The 25,153-nt window shown below is 41.9% G+C and overlaps 1 protein-coding gene across 1 annotated transcript in view; it reads right to left on the bottom strand.

Moving 5' to 3' along the window:
• Nucleotides 1–25,153, bottom strand: part of DNAH3 (dynein axonemal heavy chain 3) — a 231,387-nt gene that overhangs the window by 27,514 nt on the left and 178,720 nt on the right. Inside the window, exons 51-52 of the mRNA XM_068967931.1 lie at nucleotides 15,439–15,637; nucleotides 1,655–3,796 (exon numbers count right to left, since the gene is read on the bottom strand). Coding sequence (XP_068824032.1) covers nucleotides 1,655–3,796; nucleotides 15,439–15,637 — 2,341 coding nt within the window. The remainder of the gene's footprint in view (nucleotides 1–1,654; nucleotides 3,797–15,438; nucleotides 15,638–25,153) is intronic.

Below are 25,153 nucleotides of genomic sequence, written 5' to 3'. Positions count from 1 at the left end.
GAAGAAGCAAGATGCTAGTAAGGGATCATGAACTGAGCTTTGACAATAACAATAATTTAAGTGTTGGAACCTGGAAAAGTACCAGTTTATTTCAGCTCCTTCTTCTGATTTTCTTTGAAGCAGGGTTTCTAACAAGGTCAGAATACATGTCAAATTTCTGTTTTCACAGGAGAACTGGCAATCTTGTCACTGACATTTCTGGTATTCTTTTTTCATTCAACAACAGAGAAAACTAAATCTTTAAGATCCCCTAACAGGAGAAGACTCTTGAGAGTCCCTTGGACTACAAGGAGATCCAAACAGTCCATTCTGAAGGAGATCAGCCCTGGGATTTCTTTGGAAGGAATGATGCTACAGCTGAAACTCCAGTACTTTGGCCACCTCATGCGAAGAGTTGACTCATTGGAAAAGACTCTGATGTTGGGAGGGTTTGGGGGCAGGAGGAGAAGGGGACGACAGAGGATGAGATGGCTGGATGGCATCACTGACTCGATGGGCATGAGTTTGGGTGAACTCCGGGAGTTGGTGATGGACAGGAGGCCTGGCGTGCTGCGATTCATGGGGTTGCAAAGAGTCGGACACGACTGAGCGACTGAAATGAACTGAACTGAACTGAACAGAATAGAAAACTAATCTATTTCTATCAATAACTCATACCCTTTTACATGCACACACACTTTCTGGAAAATTACACAAACTACTAGTAGCAGTTATTTCTGAGACAGTTAGGAGGAAGATGTACCTTTTGCTCTTCTAAAGCCCAGCACTATTTATATTATAGTCTGGATAGTCCTTTGTTGTGGGGGCTGTCCTGGGCATTGTAGGCTGTTTAGCAGCATCCTTTACTTTAACCTACTAAATGCCAGTAGTACCCTCTATTTGTGAGAACAAAAATGTTCTCCCACTTTGCCAAATGTCTGTTGAGGTAACAAAATGGTCCTAATGGAGCCATAACCCTATGCTTTTTGCTTTTTTTTTTGACTACATGAGGCATTAATTACTCAAAAAATTTAAAGATTCAAAGAAGAGAAAAAAAGCATAGCTGAGAGAAACAATGGTCTGAGAAAATGGTCTAAGACAAAGGTGATAAACTAGCAGTCACCAGGCTAAATCTAGCCCTGGCTAACCCTCTTAAAGTTTTTTAAGAAAAAAATTGAATGAGTTATCAAGATTTAAAAGTGGGTGATTTCTGGGACTTTCCTGGGGGTGCAGTGGTTAAGAGTCTGCCTTGCAGTGCAGGGGACACAAGTTCAATGCCTGGTCAGGGAACAGAGATCCCACATGCTGCAGAGTAACTAAGCCACTACACCATAATGAAAGACCCCACATGATGCAAGGAAGATGCCATATGCTGCAACTAAGACCTGACGAAGCCAAATAAATAATTTTTTTTAAAAAATGGGTAATTTCTGGTTTCTTTTTGAAGAAGCAGATAATCTGGTCATCCTAAGATCACATTATCAAATGGCACAATACAAAAGAGCTGCCCTCTTTAGGCCAGAAAAGACTGCCTGGGAAAAGGTAGTCCCAGCCCTGCCTTAGTCTGTTAACTGGATTGCCCTTCAAAGCCATTTGAGTTTGAGATTCCTGCTCAATAGGGACAAGCTATTGTTATCCATCTATTAATATTCCTCAGACAACATTCTACCCTTACCTGCCATTGGGTCTGCACCTGGAGACAACACGAATATCAATGGTGCACAGCAATTGGAATCACTGTAGGACCCCTGGAGATCAAATGTAGGGGCTTCAATGTATACATTTCCCATGTGCTCAGCAATGAACCCCCGAATGGCTGGAATCATTTTGTCAGGCCGCAAACATCGGAGGATCACCATCCTCTCCAAATCTTGAAGAAACTTCCAAGATCCAGGGAATGTTTCCTCATGGGGCCAGGCTGAGTCATAGATGAACTTCCATTCATTACCATTTTGTTCCAAATGTTCCATAAGGCCTTTCAGTTTTGGCAATGCAGATGCACGGACCACTTCTGCCCATGCCTTCTCAGACAGCCACTCAGAAACTGGGTTGGGGAAAGGGTTGTCCAGGGCAACGCCTCCAGTTAGAAGAAAGTACCAAATTTCCTCATTAATTTGCTTTTTCTCTTTCATGATTCCTATTGTCAAGAGGAGGGAGAAAAGCAGCTTGTCCTTCTCAAACAGAGAGCGGCAGACGTTGTTGTAGATGCTGAGGGTGAAATGATCAATGATGTACTCAATCCGTAGCTCTAGTTCCTCGCTCTTCTTGCTATGGGCCAGAGACTGCATGTAGAGGTTTATGAACCATGTCAGGGAGTACTGGTACATAGGTTCAATGTGGGCCAGGTCAGAGATACAAAAGAAGATGGTGGCAGAATGAACAGCCACTGGCTTGTAGCCCATACGGGTCTCATCGATCTGTGTCTCTGTCACTGAAGCAATTTCCTGTTTCTCAGAGATTTCTTCAGACAGCACTTTGGAAGAAGACAAAATTTTGATGGCAGTCTCATCCTCAAGTATGTTGCCCTCAGAAAGGGAAAGGACCTCCAATATCTTATCTTCAATTTCCTTTAGTTGTTTCTTGTTCTTGGCACTTTCCACAATCAACTTGTTCTTTTTCTCTTCAAGTTCTGGCTTCTCCTTGGCAGCCACGATGCCAAGGAGTTGATCTTGGAGGCCCAAGGGAGTGATCATAAAGTTGAGGAGACAGACTTTCACGGCCACCTCAGGGAGGTAATGTGGGTTCCTCAAACGGGTTGTGATATATAACTTAAAATCTCTGGAGTATTCGATGATGTTTTCACCAAGCCTCATGTACTCAACCCCTTGCTGTTTGAATGTAGACTTGAGCAAGATGGGTTCAATAAAGGCATCCAACTCTTCCCCAACATTTTCTAGTAAGACTGGGGCACCAAACTGCAGGGCGTGTTCTAGCGTCCTCACATAGTTGGTATCTGAGAACTTGATGACTGACAGCTTATTTGCTTTCTCCATATTCTTGATCCACTTATTGGCCTGCCCCTGAGGGTCAATCATTAAGGCCCAGCGTCTGGAATTGGATACAATGATGCCATTGTCAATGGAGAAGGAGTCAATGGGAAGCCCAGCAATCTGCCAGGCACGAATTTTTACAGGATCTCCTAATGTGTTGCTAAGACTGAAGTCACTGGAGCCAGGGATGACCTTGTCCTTACATTGGGCCAACCACTGCTTCTGGCACTCAGCCCGATAATCCACAGTAAAGGCCCCCAGGTAAGCCACAGTCCCAGAGGACAACAACACATCCCCCGTCAGATTAGTATAACGGATGCCCAGCTGCCGAGCGGCTTCTGTCCATCTGTCTTTCTCTCCTCCAAGACCACTAATCAGTTTTTCTGCCCTGATCAGCTTTTGGGAACAGATTTCAATGTTTCCCTCCAATGTCTTTTTCTTGGTATTCATCTCTTCAAAGTCATCGTTCAGGGCCTGGAGGCGGTCTTCCACTAGCTTCAGCTCTGCTCGCTTTTGGTTCAGTTTCTGCATCTGTGTGTCCAGCTTCCCCTCAGCTTCCTTCAGCCGCTCCCGTTTGGGAGCCACCACTTTGGCCACACGATCATACACCTCCATGGCCCTCACCCACTTGCACAGACCCTCACATGCAGATGATACATTTTTAATTACAGCAGGCTGGAAATCTGGGTGATCGATAAACCTTTCCCGGATCCTCTTCATGATCACTGGAGGAATGTTGTCTTTGTCATATGTCTTGAGACTTTCCAAGAATTTCAGATCTCCGAGAATCTTTCTTGATACCCCCCAGTAATCTTCTATCATTTTACCTGTTTGGGACAAGAAGTAGAGATAAAGCTATTTAAAAAATTTTTTTATTGGAGGATAATTACAGTGTTGTGTTGGCTATGGCCATACAACAACATGAATCAATCAGAAATGCACACATATTCCCTCCTTCTTGAGCCTCCCTCCAAGCGCCCCCTCCATCCTACCCCTCTGGGTTGTCACAGAGCCTTGGAATAAGCTCCCTGTATTATATAGCAACTTCCTATTAGCTAAGAGATAAGACTATTATTAAGACATCCTGCCTGAAATTTGCAGCCCTGCAGGGGCTACGCCTCATATTTAGCAAACAAACAAACAAACAAAAAAAACAAAACCAAGATCCCACAGAGGAATTTTAGGGCAGAGAAGATACATGTCATTACATATTTATTCAAGCTCATAGAATGCATAATACCAAGAGTGAAACCTAATGTAAACTATGGACTTTGGATGATAAGATGTGTCCATGTAGGTTCATCAACTATAAACAAATATACCATTCTGGTGGGAGATGTTAATAATAAGGGAGGCTATGCATGTGTGTGTGACAAAGGTCTATATAGTCAAAGTAATGGTTTTTCCAGTTGCCATGTATGGATGTGAGAGCTAGACCATAAGGAAGGCTGAGTGCCAAAGAATTGATGCTTTCAAACCATGGTGTTGGAGAAGACTCTTGACAGTCCTTTGGATGGCAAGGAGCTTAAACTAGTCAATCCTAAAGGAAATCAACACTGAATATGCACTGGAAAGACTGATGCTAAAGCTGAAGCTCCAATAGTTTGACCACCTGATGTGAAGAGCCTACTCATTGAAAAAGACTCCAATGCTGGGAAAGATTGAAGGGAGGAGAAGGGGATGAGAGAGAACAAGATGGTTGGATGGCATCATCGGCTCAATGGAGATAGGTTTGAGCAAGCTCTGGGAAATGGTGATGGACAGGGAAGCCTGGTAAGCGAAGTCCATGTGGTCTTAAACAGTTGGATACTGTTGAATGACTGAACAACATGCATGAGTGGGAGCAGAGTGTATATGAGAAATTTCTGTATTTTCAACTCAATTTTTCTGTGAACTTAAAACCACTCTGAAAAAAAAAAGATCTCAAATCCCAAGCTCCTTGAAATCTCATCTTTGCCTTGCTCCCTGGTCTTTAATTACAAGAAGCTTCCTTCAACTTCCTGATGATCCCAAGTGCTTTCCTAACATGAGCTCTCCACCTAGGTTGTAAATGGATGTAGCTGGCTCCTGAACAAACTTCAGGCTCACTTTAAAAGTCATCTCTCTATGAAATAGGTGAATTAAACTCAGATGACCCTTATATCTACTACTGTGGGCAGCAATCCCTTAGAAGAAAAGGATTAGCCATCATAGTCAACAAAAGAGTCCAAAATGCAGTACTTGGATGCAATCTCTAAAACAACAGAATGATCTCTGTCCGTTTTCAAGGCAAACCATTCAATATCACGGTAATCCAAGTCTATGCCCTGAACAGTAACACTGAAGAAACTGAAGTTGAAGGGTTCTGTTAAGACCTACAGGACCTTTGAGAACTAACACACAAAAAAGATGTCCTTTACATTATAGGGGACTGGAATGCAAAAGTAGGAAGTCAAGAACACCTGGAGTAACAGGCAAATTTGGCCTTGAGTACAGAATGAAGCAGGGCAAAGGCTAATAGAGTTTTGCCAAGAAAATGCACTGGTCATAGCAAACACCCTCTTCCAACAACACAAGAGAAGACTCTACACATGGACATCACCAGATGATCAACACTGAAATCAGACTGATTATATTCTTTGCAGCCAAAGATGGAGAAGCTCTATACAGTCAGCAAAAACAAGACCAGGAGCAGACTGTGGCTTAGATCATGAACTCTTTCTTGCCAAATTTAGACTGAAATTGAAGAAAGTAGGGAAAACCACTAGACCATTCAGGTATGATCTAAATCAAACCCCTTATGATTATACAGTAGAAGTGAGAAATAGATTTAAGGGACTAGATCTGATAGATAGAGTGCCTGATGAACTATGGATGGAAGTTCATGACACTGTACAGGAGACAGGGATCAATACCATCCCTAAGAAAAAGGAATGAAAAAAGCAAAATGGCTGTCTGAGGAGGCCTTACAAATAGCTGTGAAAAGAAGAGAAGTGAAAAGCAAAGGAGAAAAGGAAAGATACATCCATTTGAATGCAGAGTTCCAAAGAATAGCAAGGAGAGATAAGAAAGCCTTCCTCAGCGATCAGTGCAAAGAAATAGAGGAAAACAGAATGGGAAAGACTAGAGATCACTTCAAGAAAATTAGAGACACCAAGGGAACATTTCATACAAAGATGGGCTCAATAAAGGACAGAAATGGTATGGACCTAACAGAAGCAGAAGATATTAAGAAGAGGTGGCAAAAATACATGGAAGAACTGTACAAAAAAGGTCTTCATAACCCAGATAATCATGATGGTGTGATCACTCACCTACAGCCAGACATCCTGGAATGGGAAGTCAAGTGGGGCTTAGAAAGCATCACAACGAACAAAGCTAGTGGAGGTGATGGAATTCCAGTGGAGCTATTTCAAATCCTAAAAGATGATGCTGTGAAAGTGCTGCACTCAGTATGCCAGCAAATTTGGAAAACTCAGCAGTGGCCACAGGACTGGAAAGGTCAGTTTTACTTCCAATCCCAAAGAAAGGCAATGCCAAAGAATGCTCAAACTACTGCACAATTGCACTCATCTCACACACTAGTAAAGTAATGCTCAAAATTCTCCAAGCCAGCCTTCAGCAATACGTGAACTGTGAACTTCTGGATGTTCCAGCTGGATTTAGAAAAGGCAGAGGAACCAGAGATCAAATTGCCAACATCTGCTGGATCATCGAAAAAGCAAGAGAGTTCCCGAAAAACATCTATTTCTGCTTTATTGACTATGCCAAAGCCTTCGACTGTATGGATCACAATAAAGTGTGGAAAATCCTGAAAGAGATGGGAATACCAGACCACCTGACCTGCCTCTTGAGAAACCTGCATGCAGATCAGGAAGCAACAGTTAGAACTGGACATGGAACAACAGACTGGATCCAAATAGGAAAAGGAGTATGTCAAGGCTGTATATTGTTACCCTGCTTGTTTAACTTATGTGCAAAGTACATCATGAGAAACACTGGGCTGGAAGAAGCACAAGCTAGAATGGGAGAAATATCAGTAACCTCAGATATGCAGATGACACCACCCTTATGGAAGAAAGTGAAGAGGAACTCAAAAGCCTCTTGATGAAAGTAAAAGAGGAGAGTGAAAAAGTTGGCTTAAAGCTCAACATTCAGAAAACGAAGATCATGGCATCTGGTCCCATCCCTTCATGGCAAATAGATGGGGAAACAGTGGCTGACTTTATTTTTTTTGGCTCCAAAATCACTGCAGATGGTGGTTGCAGCCATGAAATTAAAAGACACTTACTCCTTGGAAGGAAAGTTATGACCAACCTAGAGAGCATATTAAAAAGCAGAGACATTACTTTGTCAGCAAAGGTCCATCTAGTCAAAGCTATGGTTTTTCCAGTAGTCATGTATGGATTTGAGAGTTGGACTATAAGGAAAGTTGAGTGCCAAAGAATTGATGCTTTTGAACTGTGGTGTGGAGAAGACTCTTTGCGAGCCCCTTGGACTGCAAGGAGATCCAACCAGTCCATCCTAAAGGAGATCAGTCCTGGGTGTTCATTGGAAGGACTCATGTTGAAACTGAAGCTCCAATACTTTGGCCACCTGATGCAAAGAGGTGACTCCTTTGAAATGACCCTGATGCTGGGAAAGATTCAGGGCAAGAGGAGACAGAGGATGAGATGGTTGGATGACATCACTGACTCAACAGACATGAGTTTGGGTAAAGTCTGGGAGTTTACAATGGACAGGGAGGCCTGGCGTGTTGTGGTTCATAGGGTTGCAAAAAGTCAGACACGACTGAGTGAGTGAACTGAAATGAACTGAACTGAACTATGGAGCATTTTCTTTCATCTCAGAGGCCAGAATATCCATAGATTTCCAGATTTATAGATTGCTTTATAGATTGCCAGAAATAGCAATCTGTGATATATATATATGTTTAGTTTTAACTGTGTGCTTCTTCCTCAAAGCTGTAACCTTCTGGGGGAGGGCAACAAGATTGCAGAGTAGTATGTTACTGAGCTTACTTCCCTCCATGAACATATAAAAAATACATCTACATGTGGAGCAAATTTTTTTGAAAACCAACTGGAAACTGGCAGGAAGATTCTTTGACAACCAAGGCTGTAAGCAAAGATCCACATGGAGTTGTGCAGGAAGGGAGTAGAAGCAATCAGGTTGGGACATGTGCCCCTAGGAGGTGATATAGAGGTATCATAATTGTAATGGCAAAAAATTGAATATAAAGAGAGAATTCTAAAAGCAGCAAAAGAAAGACAGTCATATACAAGGGAACTTACATAAGGGTATCAGGTGATTTTTCTGCTGAAATTTTGCAAGCCAGAAGGCAGTGAAATTATATATATAAAGTCCTGAAAGGAAAAACCCTACAACGTAGGATACTATACTAGCAATACTATCATTCATAATTGAAGGAGAGATAGAAACTTCTCTGACAAGCAAAACCTAAGATTTCATCAATACTAGCCAAATCTAAAAGAAGTATTAGAGTGTCTTCTTTAAGTGGAAAAGAAAAGGCTATACCAAGCAGTAAGAATTTATAGGAAAGGGAAAATCCCACTAGTAAAGGCAAATATATAGTATAGGCTGTGGATCAATCACTTAAATAAGCTAGTATGAGGATTAAAAGAGAAAAATTGTTTAATCAACTATAACTAAATAAACAGTTAAGGGATAAACATAAAGCTGTACAATATGACAGCAAAAGCACAAAACATGGAGGAGGCGAGTGAATATATAAATATTTTAGAATGTGTTTGAATTTAAATGACTCTCAGATTTAAACAAGTAGATACACTTTATAGGTCAACACATATTACCCCCATGGTAACCACAAATGAAAAATCTATGGTAGATATAATAATAAATAGAAAGGAACAGGGCATAAGGGTAAAAGAAAATTATTAGAACTGAAAAATAAATTAAGTAATGTTGCAGGATACAAGATTAATATACCGAAATCTGTTGTTTTTCTATACATTAATAGTGAAAGAGAAAGCAAAGATCAATCTCCTTAAAATCATCAAAAAGAATAAAGTACCTAGGAATAAACTTAACCAAGGAGGTGAAAGACCTATACTGTGAAAACTATAAAACACTGTGGAAGGAAATTGAAGATGGTACAAATAAATGGAAAAATATCTCATGCCATGAATTGAAAGAATTAATATTAAAATGTCCATATTACCCAAAGCAATCTAATGTAAAAACCTTTCAAAATATTAAAAACAGAACTAGAAAACATAATCTTAAAATGTATATAGAACAACAAAAGACCCTGAGCAGCCAAAACAATATTGAGAAAAAAAGAACAAAGCTGAAGTTATCTCAGTCCCTGACTTCAGACAATATTACAAAGCTACAGTAATCAAAACAGTATAGGACTGATACAGCAAAACAGATGCAAGATCAATGGAACAGAATAGACAGCCCCAAAATAAACATACTCACTTATGGCCAATTAATTCATGATATAGGAGACAAAAAGGGCTTCCCTTGTGACTCAGATGGTAAATAATCCACTGGCAATGTGGGAGACCTGGGTTGGGAAGATCCCCTGGAGGAGGACATGGCAACCCCCTCCAGTATTCTTGCTTGGAGAATCCCCATGGACAGAGGAGCTGACTGAGCAACTAAGCACAGCACAGGAGATAAGAATAAACAACAGGGAAAAGATAGTCTCTTCAATAAGTGGTGCTGGGAAAACTGGACAGCTACATGTAAAAGAAGGAAATCAGAACACTTCCTAACACCATACACAAAGATAAACTCAAAATGGATTTAAAACTAAATAAAAGGCTTCCCTGGTGGCTCAGATGGTAAAGTGTCTGCCTGCAAGGTGGGAGACCCCAGGTTCGATCCCTGGGCCAGGAAGATCCTCTGGAGAAGGAAATGGCAACCCACTCCAGTACCCTTGCCTGGAAAATCCCATGGACAGAGGAGCCTGGTATGCTACAGTCCATGGGGTCGCAAAGAGTCGGACATGACTGAGCGACTTCACTCACTCACGTGAGACTAGAAACCATAAAACTCCTAGAAGAAAATATAGGCAGAACATTCTTTGATATAAATCATAACAAATTTTTTTTGGATTCTTCTCCCAAGGCAAAGGAAACAAAAGCAAAACAAAACTAAACAAATGGGATCTAATTAAGTTTAAAAGCTTTTGCACAGAAAAGGAAATGATGAACAAAACAAAAAGACAACCTACTGAAATGGGAGAAATTATTTACAAATTGTAGGACCAGTAAGAGGCTAATATCCATCTATAAACAGCTCATACAACTCTGTATTTAAAACAACAATCCAATCAAAAAATGGTCAGAAGACTTGAATAGACATTTTTCCTGAGTAGACATACGGATAGCTAATACACACTGAAAAGATGCCTAGCATCACTAATTATTAGAGAAATGCAAATTGAAACCACAATGAGGTATCATGTCACACCTGTCAGAATGCTTATCATCAAAAAGACCACAAATAACAAATGTTGGAGAGGATGTAGAGAAAAGGGAACTCTCAAATACTGTTAGTGGGAATGTAAATTGGTGCAGGTGCTATGGAAAACAGTATGGAGGCTTCTCAAAAACCTAAAAATTGATCCAACAATTCCACTCCTGGATACATATCCGGAAAAAAGCAAAAACAGTAATTCAAAAAGATATAGGCACCCCAATGTTCATGGACCATTACTTACAGTAGCCAAGATATGGGAACAACCCAAGTACCCATCAAGAGATGATCGGATTAAGAAGATATTGAATACAATGGAATATTACTGAGCTATAAGAAAGAATGAAATACTGCCATGTAGCAACATGGATGGACTTGGAGGACATTGCTTAGTGAAATAAATCTAACAGAGGAAGACAAGTACTATATGTTATCACTTATATGTGGAATCTAAAAAATAAAACAAATGAATGAATATGACAAAACAGAAACAGACTCACAGATCTAGAGAACAAAGTAGTGGTTACCAGTGGGGAGATGGAAGGGACAGTAGCAATATAAAGGCAGGGGATTATGCAGTACAAACTGCTATGATTAAAGTAAGTAAGCTAAAGAATATATTGTACAACACAGGGAATAAAGTCAGTCTTTTATAATAGCTTTATATAATCTAGATAAATAGATTATAATCTAGATAACCTATAATAATCTATAACCTAATCTATAATCTATAATAATCTTGAGTCACTAGTTATACATTTAAAACTAGTATAGTAAATCAATTATATATTTAAAAAATTGTTTGCTCCTTCTATGCTTATTACAATCTGGAACAGTGCTTGATTATCAGTTTTTAACATGAATTTAATGAATGTTGCCCTTTTCCCCAGTCATACATGAAGACGGCAACTCGATCCATAAGCACATATTAATATTTTGAATATTCTTTTCCAAATATGGGAGGTGGGTCTGATAGAGCATGTTTTGTCATCCTTGGGATGAATCAGTCCTTCTAGCTAGTAAAGTAATGCTCATAATTCTCCAAGCCAGGCTTCAGCAATACGTGAACTGTGAAATTCCAGATGTTTAAGCTGGTTTTAGAAAAGGCAGAGGAACCAGAGATCAAATTGCCAACATCTGCTGGATCATGGAAAAAGCAAGAGAGTTCCAGAAAAACATCTATTTCTGCTTTATTGACTATGCCAAAGCCTTTGACTATGTGGATCACAATAAACTGTGGAAAATTCTGAAAGAGATGGGAATACCAGACCACCTGGTATACCAGACCTGCCTCTTGAGAACCCTATATGCAGGTCAGGAAGCAACAGTTAGAACTGGACATGGAACAACAGACTGGTTCCAAATAGGAAAAGGAGTACATCAAGGCTGTATATTGTCACCCTGCTTATTTAACTTATATGCAGAGTACATCATGAGAAACACTGGGCCGGAAGAAGCACAGGCTAGAATCAAGATTGCTGGGAGAAATATCAATAACCTCAGATATGCAGATGACACCACCCTTATGGCAGAAAGTGAAGAGGAACTAAAAAGCCTGTTGATGAATGTGAAAGAGGAGAGTGAAAAAGTTGGCTTAAAGCTCAACATTCAGAAAACGAAGATCATGGCATCTGGTCCTATCACTTCATGGGAAATAGATGGGGAAACAGTGGAAACAGTGTCAGATTTTATTTTTGGGGGCTCCAAAATCACTGGAGATGGTGATTGTAGCCATGAAATTAAAAGATGCTTACTCCTGGGAAGGAAAGTTATGACCAACGTAGAGAGCATATTCAAAAGCAGAGACATTACTTTGCCAACAAAGGTCCATCTAGTCAAGGCTATGGTTTTTCCTGTAGTCATGAATGGATGTGAGAGTTGGACTGTGAAGAAAGCTGAGCGCCGAAGAATTGATGCTTTTGAACTGTGGTGTTGGAGAAGACTCTTGAGAGTCCCAAGGACTGCAAGGAGATCCAACCAGTCCATTCTAAAGGAGATCAGTCCTGGGTGTTCTTTGGAAGGAATGATGCTAAAGCTGAAACTCCAGTACTTTGGCCACCTGATGCAAAGAGTTGACTCATTGGAAAAGACTCTGATTTTGGGAGGGATTTGGGGCAGGAGGAGAAGGGGACGACCCAGGATGAGATGGCTGGATGGCATCACCGACTCGATGGACGTGAGTCTGGGTGAACTCCGGAAGTTGGTGATGGACAGGGAGGCCTGGCGTGCTGTAATTCATGGGATCGCAAAGAGTTGAACACGACTGAGTGACTGAACTGAACTGAACTGAACTGAAGTGCGTGAGTGAGTGAGTGATTGAGTGTCTCCAGAGAAAGAGTGAGGGCGGGGGAAGCAACTTGCAGACTTGCAACCAGACAGAGGGCTGTCCTCAGCCTGCCCTGAAACGGAACAGGGCCTTTGTTCACCTTAGCACCCCTCATGATGACTAATAAATGAATGAGCCCTGATCCCATCCCAGGAAGTGCTCCTTTTGTCAATGTGTTAGAAAAAAGTCATTCTTTTTGATGATAAACCCTTGCCAAGCTCCACTCATCAAAAAATATCTGCTCAATGTTATGTGGCAGTCTGGATGGGAGGGGAGCTTGGGGTACAAAGGATGCATGTATATGTATGGCTTAATCACTTCACAGTTCACCTGAAACTATCATAATACTGATCAGCTAAACCTCACTACAAAATAAAAAGTTTAAAAGAAAAAAGTGTTGTACTTGAGATATTGTATTAGATACAACAAGTCAAACATGTCCTATTTCTAAAGCAAGCTTAGACGCCAAACAAATATTTCCAATAAAAGTTTCTGTTTGCATCCTAAGAAATGATCTGCTTTGTTTAAATTTAAGGTATCCAAAACTAATTTGGGCTTCCCTGGTGGCTCAGACAGTAAAGAATCCGCCTGCAATGCGGGAGACCTGGGTTGGGAAGATCCCCTGGAGGAGGACATGACAACCCACCCCAGCATTCTTGTCTGGAAAATCCCCATGGACAAAGGAGCCTGGCGGGCTATAGTCAGGGGTCTCAAAGAGTTGGACACAACTGAGCGACTAAGTACAAAATTAATTTATTTGTGCTTTTGCTCTATCCCAAGACACTGGCTAAATTCTGTGAGTTATTTTGTGTTAATTTTTGTGTTAACTTTACAAAAAGTTAACTTCAATTTTAAAATAAGAAAGGTGGATGATGCATCCTGTGGCCAACATCAAATGATCGAAGAAGAGAACTGATTTTTGAGACCTGACCCTGCTTTGCATATTTCAGTAGTTCTCAATCTTGGCTGTACCTTAGAATCACCTGGGAGCTTTAAGAAAAATACTAATGCTCAGGCCACACCCTAGGCTAAAGGAATAAGAATCTCTAGGAACAGGGGCAGGGGCTTTAGCATCCTTTAAGTTCCCAGGTATACCAGGGTACAGCCAGAGTGGAAAAGCACTGGCTAGCTCATCTTTACTCAGACTAACTTATTACACCTCAGATGCTTCCCTAGAGGAGTCTCCTGTAACATCCTCTCCCTATTTGTCCGTTTCTGATCACCTCTGCATTTCTTCATGTGGTTTTTATCCTGAAACCAGCCAAGAGGGAATGCTATTCACTGGGAAGCAGAAGCCAGAGTCTCCCAAAGGAGGGATCAGGAATTTCTAACATTTCAGAAGCAATGGAGGAATAGCAGGACTGTTTGAAGGATACAAGGATTCAAAAGGCAAGAAATATCACAGGAGATGGTTTTTAAAGTCCTTGTTCAGTTTTAAGACTCTTTAAGTACTCTTGCCTTGAAAATCCCATGGATGGAGGAGCTTGGTGCAGGCTACCATCCATGGCATCACAAAGAGTCGGGCATAACTGAGCAACTTCATTGTCACTTTTTCTTTCAGTTTTAAGACACTGATTTTAGTGCAAGATTCTACATCTAATTTAAATTTTAAGAATGAATTTTCACTTATTCATGCTTCTAGGCTCTATTATATAAACTTTCCTCTCTCTCTCCCCTATTCCTTTTCTCCCGTCTTCTGAGTTTCTGTATCCTGGCCTTCCTCAGGCCTGTAAGTTTCGCTCTCTGCCTCCTTTATCCCTGTCTTTCTTCCTCTAATCCTTCACCAGTGGCTCACGCTCCACCTCACCTCCTACCACCATTCTCTGTGTGTGTGTCTTTGTTTCCCTGTCTCTATTTCTCTTCTTTCTGGTCTATTTTCTTCCCACCCACTCTCGATTTTTGTATGTCTCTGTATCTCTGGGGTGGGGGGCGGGGAGGTGGGAGGGTGGGTGTGTGTGTGTGTGTTTCTGCTCTGTCTCCATTGTTCACTTTCAGCTTTTCTGTGTCTTAGCTTATTTCTGCTTTTCTCTCTTGCCAATATCTTTCTCTGTCATCTGTATCTGACACTGTAAGAGTCTCTCACTCTCCCATTCACCCCTGCCTGTGTTTGCCTTTCTTCCTCCAGATTTCTTTTCATCCCCACCTCTTTCTCTCTCTGTTTACGATCTCTTCATGCCTATGTGCATGCATGTAGGTTCCAGGTCTCTATTTCTTGCTCAGTCTCACTATCTTTCTCTCCATTTCTCTGTGTCTGTCCCGGTCTCCTTTTCCCTCTGGTTATCTCTTTCAGTGTCTCTCTCTCTCTCTTTTTCTCAGTTTCTCCTTTATCTTTCTCTCCCGAGCTCTTTTTGCTTCTCCCCCTCCCTCTCACCCACATATTACTCTGTGTGCTTGCTCCCTATCAGTCCTCTTGTCTGCATGACCTTCATTTCTGTAACAATCAGCGGGGGCCTTGACTGAGTTTGGCTTCACCTAAAGATGCCTGCATTCTCCTTACTGACTGAGAGGAGAGAGCATGGTGAAGAAACACAAGTGAGTACACCCATATTCTGGGGCCTATCTTATTTCTCCTAAGACACCATGATACGGCCTGCAGGCCTGGGACAGAATGAGTGGGGATGCTGGCACCCTTCCTATCAGGAGAGGGCAGCCTGTGTATGCCTCTGGGTTGGGAAGGGTGCTGGAAGGGGTTACCGCTGCCACTGGGGTCTGGCTTCCTCTCTGGTCTCAGCCCTTTCATCACACAGATGCTCTCCATGACCAGCTTGACAGGACCGGGTGGGTTCTGCATGGCCTTCACCAGCGAGATATCTGCCGGGTTCAGTGTGTCCAGTGCAGCGAGCGCAGCCTCGAGCACCGGCATCGCCTCTGCCAGGTCCCCTTCGCATTCATTCTGTAGGCAGCACAGGGACAGAAAGGGTGAGTGCCCGGCGCCTGGCATACTGAGGGTGAAGCAAGGTCTGCCCCTGGGAGAAGCAGCAGAAGTGGGAAGAGGTGCTTCCTGCCCCAGTGTCCTCCGAGGACAGTGTCTTCTCCTGGAGGTTTGCATGCAAGGATGGCTCTGAAAGGCAGCAGGGAAGCATGCATGCATTTAGGAGCTGTGGTTTGGATGCCTGGGACTTTTGACAATTTACCTGGTCTACGCTGCTGCTGCTGCTAAGTTGCTCCAGTCGTGTCCGACTCTGTGCGACCCCATAGATGGAAGCCCACCAGGCTCCCCCGTCCCTGGGATTCTCCAGGCAAGAACACTGGAGTGGGTTGCCATTTCCTTCTCCAATGCAGGAAAGTGAAAAGTGAAAGTGAAGTCGCTCAGTCGTGCCCAACTCTTAGCGACCCCATGGACTATAGCCTACCAGGCTCCTTCGTCCATGGGATTTCCCAGGCAAGAGTACTGGAGTGGGTTGCCATTGCCTTCTCCAAACCTGGTCTATAATCTTTTACAAAATCAAGCTTTTGGTTTTTAACTAATTCCCAGGGGATATATGCCATGAGTGACTTCATACCAACTGATCAATGATGGGTTGAGAGATGAAGTGAAAAATGAAGCCTCTCTGTGAGTGATAGATGGGAAGGGGATTACGGCAAGTTTGGGGAGGAATAAGGCATGAGGCGTGGGAGAATGTCAGAGATAGGGTGAGAGTCTAGAACGCACTATAGCTCAGAAATGGGATAGGGGTGAACCTGGGGACAGGGTGATGCTTAAGGCCAGAGTTTAAGGATGAGGAATGGGGATAAAGACTAGAGCTGGGTAGTGAGTCCTGGGAAAAAGAGAACGGGATATGTTTTGTCCATTATTTCTTTGTTTAAAAACAAAATTAATACAATGGAATATTATTCAGCTATAAAAAGAAATGAAGTAATGATTCATGCAACAACATGGATAAACCTTGAGAACATTATGCTAAGTGAAACCAGCCAGATAGACACAAAATGGCACCTGCTATATGATTCCATTTATATAAAATGTGCATAAAAGGAAAATCCATATAGGCAGAAAGTAGGTTAGTGGTTGACAGGACTGGGTAAAAGAAATGGTTAGTGACTACTAATGAATATAGGTTTCTTTTTTGGGTGATGAAGATGTTCTAGAGTTACATAGTGGTTATGACTGTATAACTTTGTGAATATACTAAAAAAAACCCTCTGAATTGCATGATTTTAAAAGGTGACTATTAGTGGTATGTGAATTATATCTCAATTTTTTTTAAAAAAGGAAATCTCAACATTATAAAATTCTGTATAGATTACAGTTGGCCCTCTGTAACTGTGGATTTGGGACCACAGATCCAGGAGGCAGGGGGCTTGAGCATCTGAGCATTTTGGTATCTGTGGGGCCAGAGGAGGGGATAGGATGGGGAAGGTTGGACCCAATCTCCTGTAAATACAACTGTATTTAGCAGTCCAATTCTTTTCCTTCAACAACAACAACAACAACAACAACAACAACAACAAAACAATGAGGTCTTGGGAGAAAAAAATGAGTTAACCAAGGCCACTAAACTGGTTAGTCACTGAGCCAAGTTCTAACTTTGGGCCCCTGGCTCCCCACTCAGTGAATTTTCTGGTAGTCTCCCAGCCCAGGGAGTGATAACACAGTCATGATTGAAGTGAAATTTCACAAGAGCATGTCAAAAGCAGCGTGTGTCAAAATCTATGTCCTGCAGGTTTATTTTGATAAGCAAACAAAATAAAGGAGGTTCCACCTTCTTACATGTATGTGTGTACTGGAGCTTCAGCTTCAGCATTAGTTCTTACAATGAAGATTTGGGGTTGATTTCCTTTAGGATTGGTTGGTTTGCTCTTCTTGCTGTCCAAGGGACTTTCAGGAGTCATCTCCAGCACTACAATTTGAAGCATCAATTCTTTGGCACTCAGCCTTCTTTATGACCCACTGTCACATTATGCCTCCCAATGTTGTGATGGCTGTGCTTCTTTCCTAAGGGGTAAGGCCTGGGTTCCAGCAAGGTTGTTCATCAAATGACTCAAAAGACCTCTTTTGTTGTTCAGTCACTAAGTTGTGTTCAACTCTTTGCAACCCCATGAACTGCAGCATGCCAGTTTCCCCCGTCCTTCACTATATTCTGGAGTTTGCTCAAATTCATGCCCATTGAGTCGAGGATGCTATCTAACCATTTCATCCTCTGCTGTCCCCTTGTCCTTTTGCATTCAGTCTTTCCTAGCATGAGGAGCTTTTCCTATGAATCGGCTCTTCACATCAGGTGGTCAAAGTATTGGAGCTTCGGCTTCAGCATCAGTCCTTCCAATGAATATTCAGGGTTGATTTCCTTTAGGACTGACTGGTTTGATCTCCCTGCTGTCCAAAGGGATCTCCAGAGTCTTCTCCAGCACCTCAATTCAAAAGCATCAGTTCTTTGGTACTCAGCCTTCTTTATGGTCCAACTCTCATATCCATACATGACTACTGGAAAAGTCATAGCTTTGACTACAGGGACCTTTGTTGGCAAAGTGATGTCTCTGCTTTATAATATGCTATCTAGGTTTGCCATAGCTTTCCTTCCAAGAAGCAAGCATCTTTTAATTTCATGGCTGCAGTCATCATCTGCAGTGATTTTAGGGCCCCCCCAAAATAAAATCTGTCACTGCTTCCCCTTTTCCCCCTTCTATTTGCATTGAAGTGATTGGACCAGATGCCATGATCTTAGTTTTTTGTTTTAATGTTGAGTTTAAAGCCAGCATTTTTTTTTTAACTTTAAACTTTTGATTTTGTATTGATGTATAGCCAATTAGGTTTCCCTGGTAGCTCAGATGGTAAAGAATCTGCTTGCAATGTGGGAGACCCAGGTTCAATCCTTGGGTTGAGAAGATCCCCTGGAGAAGGGAATGGCAACCCACTCCAGTATCAAACCAGTTAATCCTAAAGGAAATCAACCCTCAATATGGTTGGAAGGACTGATGCTGAAGCTGAGTCTCCAATACTTTGGCCACCTGATGCGAAGAGCCAACTCAGTGGAAAAGATCTTGATGCTGGGAAAGATTGAGGGCAGGAAGAGAAGCAGGTTACAGAGGATGAGATGGTTGGATGGCATCATCAACTCAATGGACATGAGTTTGAGCAAACTCCAGAAGATACTGAAGAACAGTGAAGCCTGGCGTGCTGCAGTCCATGGGGTTGGAAAGAGTTGGACACAACTTAGTCAGTGAACAACAACTCTGCATTAAAGTTAAATAAGCAAGGTAACAATATATAGCCTTGACATACTCCTTTCCCAATTTTGAACCAGTCTGTTGTTCCATGTAAAGTTCTAACTGTTGGTTCTTGACCTGCATACAGGTTTCTCAGGAGATAGATAAAGTGGCCTGGTATTCCCATCTCTTTAAGAATTTTCCACAGTTTGTTGTGATACATACAAAGGCTTTAGTGTAGTCAATGAAGCAGAAGCAGATGTTTTTCTGGAATTCCCTTGCTTTCTTTGTGGTCCAGTGGATGCTGGCAATTTGATCTCTGGTTCCTCTGCTTTTTCTAAACTCAGCTTGTACCTCTGGAAATTCTTAGTTCACATACTGCTGAAACATAGCTTGAAGGATTTTGAGTATAAGCTTACTAGTATGTGAAATGAGCATAATTGTATGGCAGTTTGAACATTTTTTGGCATTCCCCTTCTTTGGGATTAGAATGAAAACTGACCTTTTCCTGTTCTGTGGCCACTGTTGAACTTTCCAAATTTGCTGACATATTGACAGCCACATTTTACAGCATTATCTTTTAAGGTTTGAAATAGCTCAGCTGGAATTCCATCACCTCCATTAGCTTTGCTTGTAGTAATGCTTGCTAAGGCCTACTTGACTTCACATTCCAAGATGTCCAGCTCTCAGTGAGTTTCCACACTATCATGGTTTTCCAGGTCATTAAGACTTTTTTTTTAATAGTTCTTCTGTGTATTCTTGTCACTTCTCCTTAATCTCTTTTCTTTCTGTTAGCTCCTTACTGTTTCTGTCCTTCATCATGCCCATCCTTGCAAGATATATTTCCCTGCTATCTCCAATTTTCTTGAAGAGATCTCTAGTCTTTTCCATTCAGTTGTTTTCCTCTGTTTCTTTGCATTGTTCATTTCAGAAGGTCTTCTTTTCTCTCCTTGCTATTCTCTGGAACTCTGCATTGAGTTGTGTATATCTTTGCCCTTCTCCCTTGCCTTTCACTTCTCTTCTTTCCTCAGCTATTTTTACAACATCTCAGATCTCAGACAACCACTTTGCTTTCTAGCATTTCTTTTTCTTTGGGACAGTTTTTGTCACTGCCTTCAGTATAATGTTATGAACCTCTGTCCATAGTTCTTCAGGCACTCTGTCTAACAGATCTAATTCCTTGAATCTAGTTGTCACCTTGACTGTATAATCATAAGGGATTTGATTTAGGTCATACCTGAATGCCCTAATGGTTTTCCCTACCTTCCTCAATTTAAGGCTGAATTTGCAATAAGGAGCTTGTTATCTAAGCCACAGTCAGCTCCAGGTCTTCTTTTTGCTGACTGTATAGAGCTTTTCCATCTTCAGCTGCAAAAAATATAATCAAGCTGATTTCGGTATTGACCATCAGGTGATGTCCATGTATAGAGTTGTCTCTTGTGTTGTTGGAAGAAGATGTTTGCTATGTCCAATGTGTTCTCTTGGCAAAACTGTTAGCATTTGCCCTGCTTCATTTTGTACTCCAAAGCCAAAGTTGTCTGTTACTCCAATATCTCTTGACTTCTTACTTCCTCTGTGATGAAAAGGACATGCTTTTGGTGTTAGTTATAGAAGGTCTTATAGACTGTGTGCATCACAATAAACTGTGGAAAATTCTGAAAGAGATGGGAATACCAGATCACCTGACCTGCCTCTTGAGAAACCTGTATGCAGGTCAGGAAGCAACAGTTAGAACTGGTCATGGAACAACATGCTCTTTGCTTATTTAACTTATACACAGAGTACATCATTAGAAATGCTGGCCTGGAAGAAGCACAAGCTGGAATCAAAACTGCTGGGAGAAATATCAATAACCTCAGATATGCAGATGACACCACCTTTATGGAAGAAAGTGAAGAACAACTAAAGAGCCTCTTGATGAAAGTGAAAGAGGAGGGTGAAAAAGTTGGCTTAAAGTTCAACGTTCAGAAAACTAAGATTGTGGCATCTGGTCCCATCACTTCATGGGAAATAGATGGGGAAACAGTGGAAACAGAGACTGACTTTATTTTGGGGTCTCTAAAATCCCTGTAGATGATGATTGTAGCCATGAAATTAAAAGACACTTACTCCTTGGAAGAAAAGTTATGACCAACCTAGAGAGCATATTCAAAAGCAGAAACATTACTTTGCCAGCAAAGGTCCGTCTAGTCAAGGCTATGGTTTTTCCAATAGTCATGTATGGATGTGAGAGTTGGACTATAAAGAAAGCTGAGCACAGAAGAATTAATGCTTTTGAACTGTGGTGTTGGAGAAGACTCTTGAGAATCCCTTGGACTGCAAGGAGATTCAACCAGTCCATCCTAAAGGAGATCAGTCCTGGGTGTTCATTGGAAGGACTGATGTTGAAGCCGAAACTCCAATACTTTGGCCACCTGATGTGAAGAGCTGACTCATTTGAAAAGACCCTGATGCTGGAAAGGATTGAGGGAGGGAGGAGAAGGGGATGACAGAGGATGAGATGGTTGGATAGCATCATCAACTTGATGGACATGGGTTTGGGTGGACTCCGGGAGTTGGTGATGGACAGGGAGGCCTGGCGAGCTATGGTTCATGGGGTTGCAAAGAGTCAGACACAACTGAGTAACTGAATTGAACTAGATCTTGTAGGTCTTCATAGAACCATTTGACTTCAGTTTCTTTAGCACTAATGATTGGGGCATAGACTTGGATTATTGTGATGCTGAATGGTTTGCCTTGGAAATAAACTGAGATCATTCTGTCTTTTTTGAGATTACACTCAAGTACTACATTATGGATTCTTGTTGACTGTGAGGGTTACTTCATTTCTTCTAAGGGATTCTTGCCCACAGTAGTTGATATAATGGTTACCTGAATTAAATTCACCCATTTCTATCCATTTTAGTTGACTGATTCCTAAAATGTAGATGTTCATTTTTGCCATCTCCTGCTTGACCATGTCCAATTTACCTTGATTCTAACATTCCAGGTTTCTATGCAATATTGTTCTTTACAGCACTGGACTTAAATGTCACCACCAGACACATCCACAACTGAATGTCATTTCCACTTTGGCCCAGCATCTTCTTTCCTCCTGAAGCAATTTCCCTGCTCTTTCCCAGTAGCATATTGGATACCTTCCGACCTGGGGGGCTCGTCTTCTGGTGTTATATCTTATTGCCTTTTCATACTGTTCATGGGGTTTTCTTGGCAGGAATACTGGAGTGATTTGCCATTTCCTCCTCCAGTGGCCTATGTTTTGTCAGAACTCTTCACTATGTATGACCTGTCTGTCTTGCATAGCACGGCTCATATCTTCATTGCTTTACACAGCAAGCTCGTTTGCCACAACAAGGCTGTGATCCGTGAAGGTGCAAAAGGCCTCTAGTTGTAACATTATCTTTAACAGTGATTCTCAATCTTGACTGTGCATCAGAGTCACTGAGGAGCATTTAGAGCATCCACGTTATCAAGTTCCACACCCAGAGGTTCTGATTCATTCAGTCTGGTGTGAGCTAGAGGGGTCTGGGAATCTGCATTTTTAAAACGCCAAAGGTGATTCTGGCACACAGCTCTGTTGAAAGACTCAAACTGATACTCTGGAAACACTGAGAACAAGGCAGGAAATAATAGGCTTCAATGCCCAATAGGGGAATGGCTACTTGATGGGTGAAGCACCTACTTAAAATGGTTATTAAAATGATTATATGACATTTTGGAAAAACATTTGTGATAAGCTGTTAAGGAAACAAAACCATAACACAAGTCACAATTATGCCATGGTTGTAATAATAAACCTATCCACGTGTATAGACAGGAACTAGAGGAAAGCCTGGAAAAGTGGAAAAGTGTTAAAGCTGAGCTCTTAAAAGTCATTTTGTATGTGTTATTACTGTTACATCATTTGCTTCCATGATAAGAAATTATAATTAAAAATGACCCCTGTAGCTTAGCAGTGCACAGAGCAAGCAGGGCTGTTCAAGGCTTATGAATCACAGTGCTTACTGACAAAATGTAATCAACTCTGCAGTACTTCTGGCATTAGTTATGATTCTCATTATGGGAAAGAAATGGCACATTAGCTTAAAAAGAATGGACCAATTTAAGCAATCCATTTTACTTGGGAGCAAAGTGTTTGAGGACTGACTCTTTTCTTGCCAATCTCCTGATCCTCCTAGTGAGAATCCCATTCCATTGCAGAACCTCTGAACTTCATTAAGTGCCACACTGGGTGCTCTCCCAGGTTCCCTCATTTCTAGGTGTGTGAAGAGTTTAAAGAAAATCAGCCATCCTTGTGTGGAAAAGGACTGTAGCCATGAGAGGTTCAGGAGGGGTTTCTGGTCCTTACAAAAAAAGCCTTAGATCAAGCACAGGTTTTCTTCTCCTCCTTGGAGAGTTTCTTCCACTTCCTGACTCACCTCCAGGATGTCGCTCCCAGTACTTGGGGATGGGATGGCAGAACACTAGACCTCATCCTTCACACCAAAACCCTAGGCGGCAGCAGTTTATTGCCCAGGAATGGGTGTGGTGGGCCATCTCCTTATAAACCTGATGTCACCTCTTGCCTCCCTCCTGTTCCAGCAAGTCACTGTTTTCCCCTGACATTGTACAACAGAACCCTATATGTGAGAATACTTGCACATGGTGAGAGACTGGTCTTCATAAAATAGGCAAGTTCACTTGGCACAGGGTCAAGAATGACAATTTCGGAGGATAGTAAACATGGGCTGTTAAGCTCTGATTGTGTGCTGGACACATGCCATAAGCTTTACATGTTTTTCTCTCAGGATCTCCATTTCATAGGTTAGGAAACTGGTTAGGAATGGACAGAGCAAAGTTGAGGCCTGACATGCCTGATTCTTCTATAGAACCATGGAAGAGTTGCAAATTCACGTGCTCTAGGGGCCAGCCACCGGGCTTCCCTGGTGGCTCGACAGTAAAGAATCCATCTGCAATGAAGGAGACCTGGGCTCGATCCCTGGGTTGGGAAGATCCCCTGGAGGAGGACATGGCAACCCACTCCAGTATTCTTGCCTGGAGAATCTGCATGGACAGAGGAGCCTGGTGGGCTAGAGTCCATGGGGTTGAAAAGAGTTGGACATGACTGGGCGACCAAGCACTCAGCACAGGGGCTGATATGAGTGTGGCAGGTAAGCTGACTGGGAGTTTGATGAGCTGGAACACACAAAGGACAGCATCTATTTAATGCTGCCAATGGATGTGAGCCAGGAATGCAGGTCCAATGTTACCCAAGAGACCATTTTTTTTCTAAGGAAAGCTGAAATTTTAGAATTTTTACTTGAAATCTTTTGACTTTTAAAAGTTGATAACTATTTCAAATTAAAAGAAATACTGTATGTATCATAGCATATTATATTGCACAGCTGCTAATTTTTGTAACTCCTGGAATAATGGTCATATGCAAGGGCTTTGGAATCAGAGAGCTGTGAATTTTAATCCCGATTCAATCACATTGTTACTGTGTGATCTTAAGCAAATCATTTTAGTTCTTGTATCATGATTTTCTCATTTGTAAACTAGGAATGATACCATTTGCCTTGCAGGGCTGCTAGGATGATGAAAGTTAATGTAAATCAAGTAGAGGAGAGAAGAGAGAAGAAACTCTCTTATTCACTCCCATTTCCCCACTGCCTAGAAAAGCGCCAGCAAAAAGTAAGTGTTCAATAAATATTTGTTAAATAAAGGAATACCAAATACACCATGGGCTTCCCTGGTAGCTTAGCTGGTAAAAATCGACTTGCAATGCAGGAGACCCCAGTTTGATTCCTGGGTTGGGAAGATCTGCTGGAGAAGGGATAGACTACCCACTCCAGTATTCTTGGGCTTCCCTTGTGGCTGAGCTTGTAAAGAATCTGCCTGTAATGTGGGAGATCTGGGTTTGATCCCTGGGTTGGAAGATCCCCTGGAGAAGGGAAAGGCTACCCATTCCAATATTCTGGCCTGGAGAATTCCATGGACTGTGCAGTCCATGGGGTCACAAAGAGTCGGACATGCCTGAGCGACTTTCACTTTACTTTCAAATACACCATAATGGTGCTGGTAAGTAGTAGCTCTTATTATCATCTTGTTATAGAATGGTAAATTACCTGCTACATTATGTGCCCAGTGGCCAATGTCTTTTATGGTCTTTCATGGTTCCACTGGCAGTCCTACCAGTAGGACTATGAGTGAGCATGCCTCTCTTTTCCAGGGCGTGCATCGTGGAACTCTGAGATCAGGGACTGGACCCAGGTGAATCTCAGGA

The sequence above is a fragment of the Capricornis sumatraensis genome, chromosome 3, assembly GCF_032405125.1.
Source record: "Capricornis sumatraensis isolate serow.1 chromosome 3, serow.2, whole genome shotgun sequence".
NCBI classification, from domain to species: Eukaryota; Metazoa; Chordata; class Mammalia; order Artiodactyla; family Bovidae; genus Capricornis; species Capricornis sumatraensis.
This window is presented reverse-complemented; position numbering and strand designations above follow the sequence as displayed.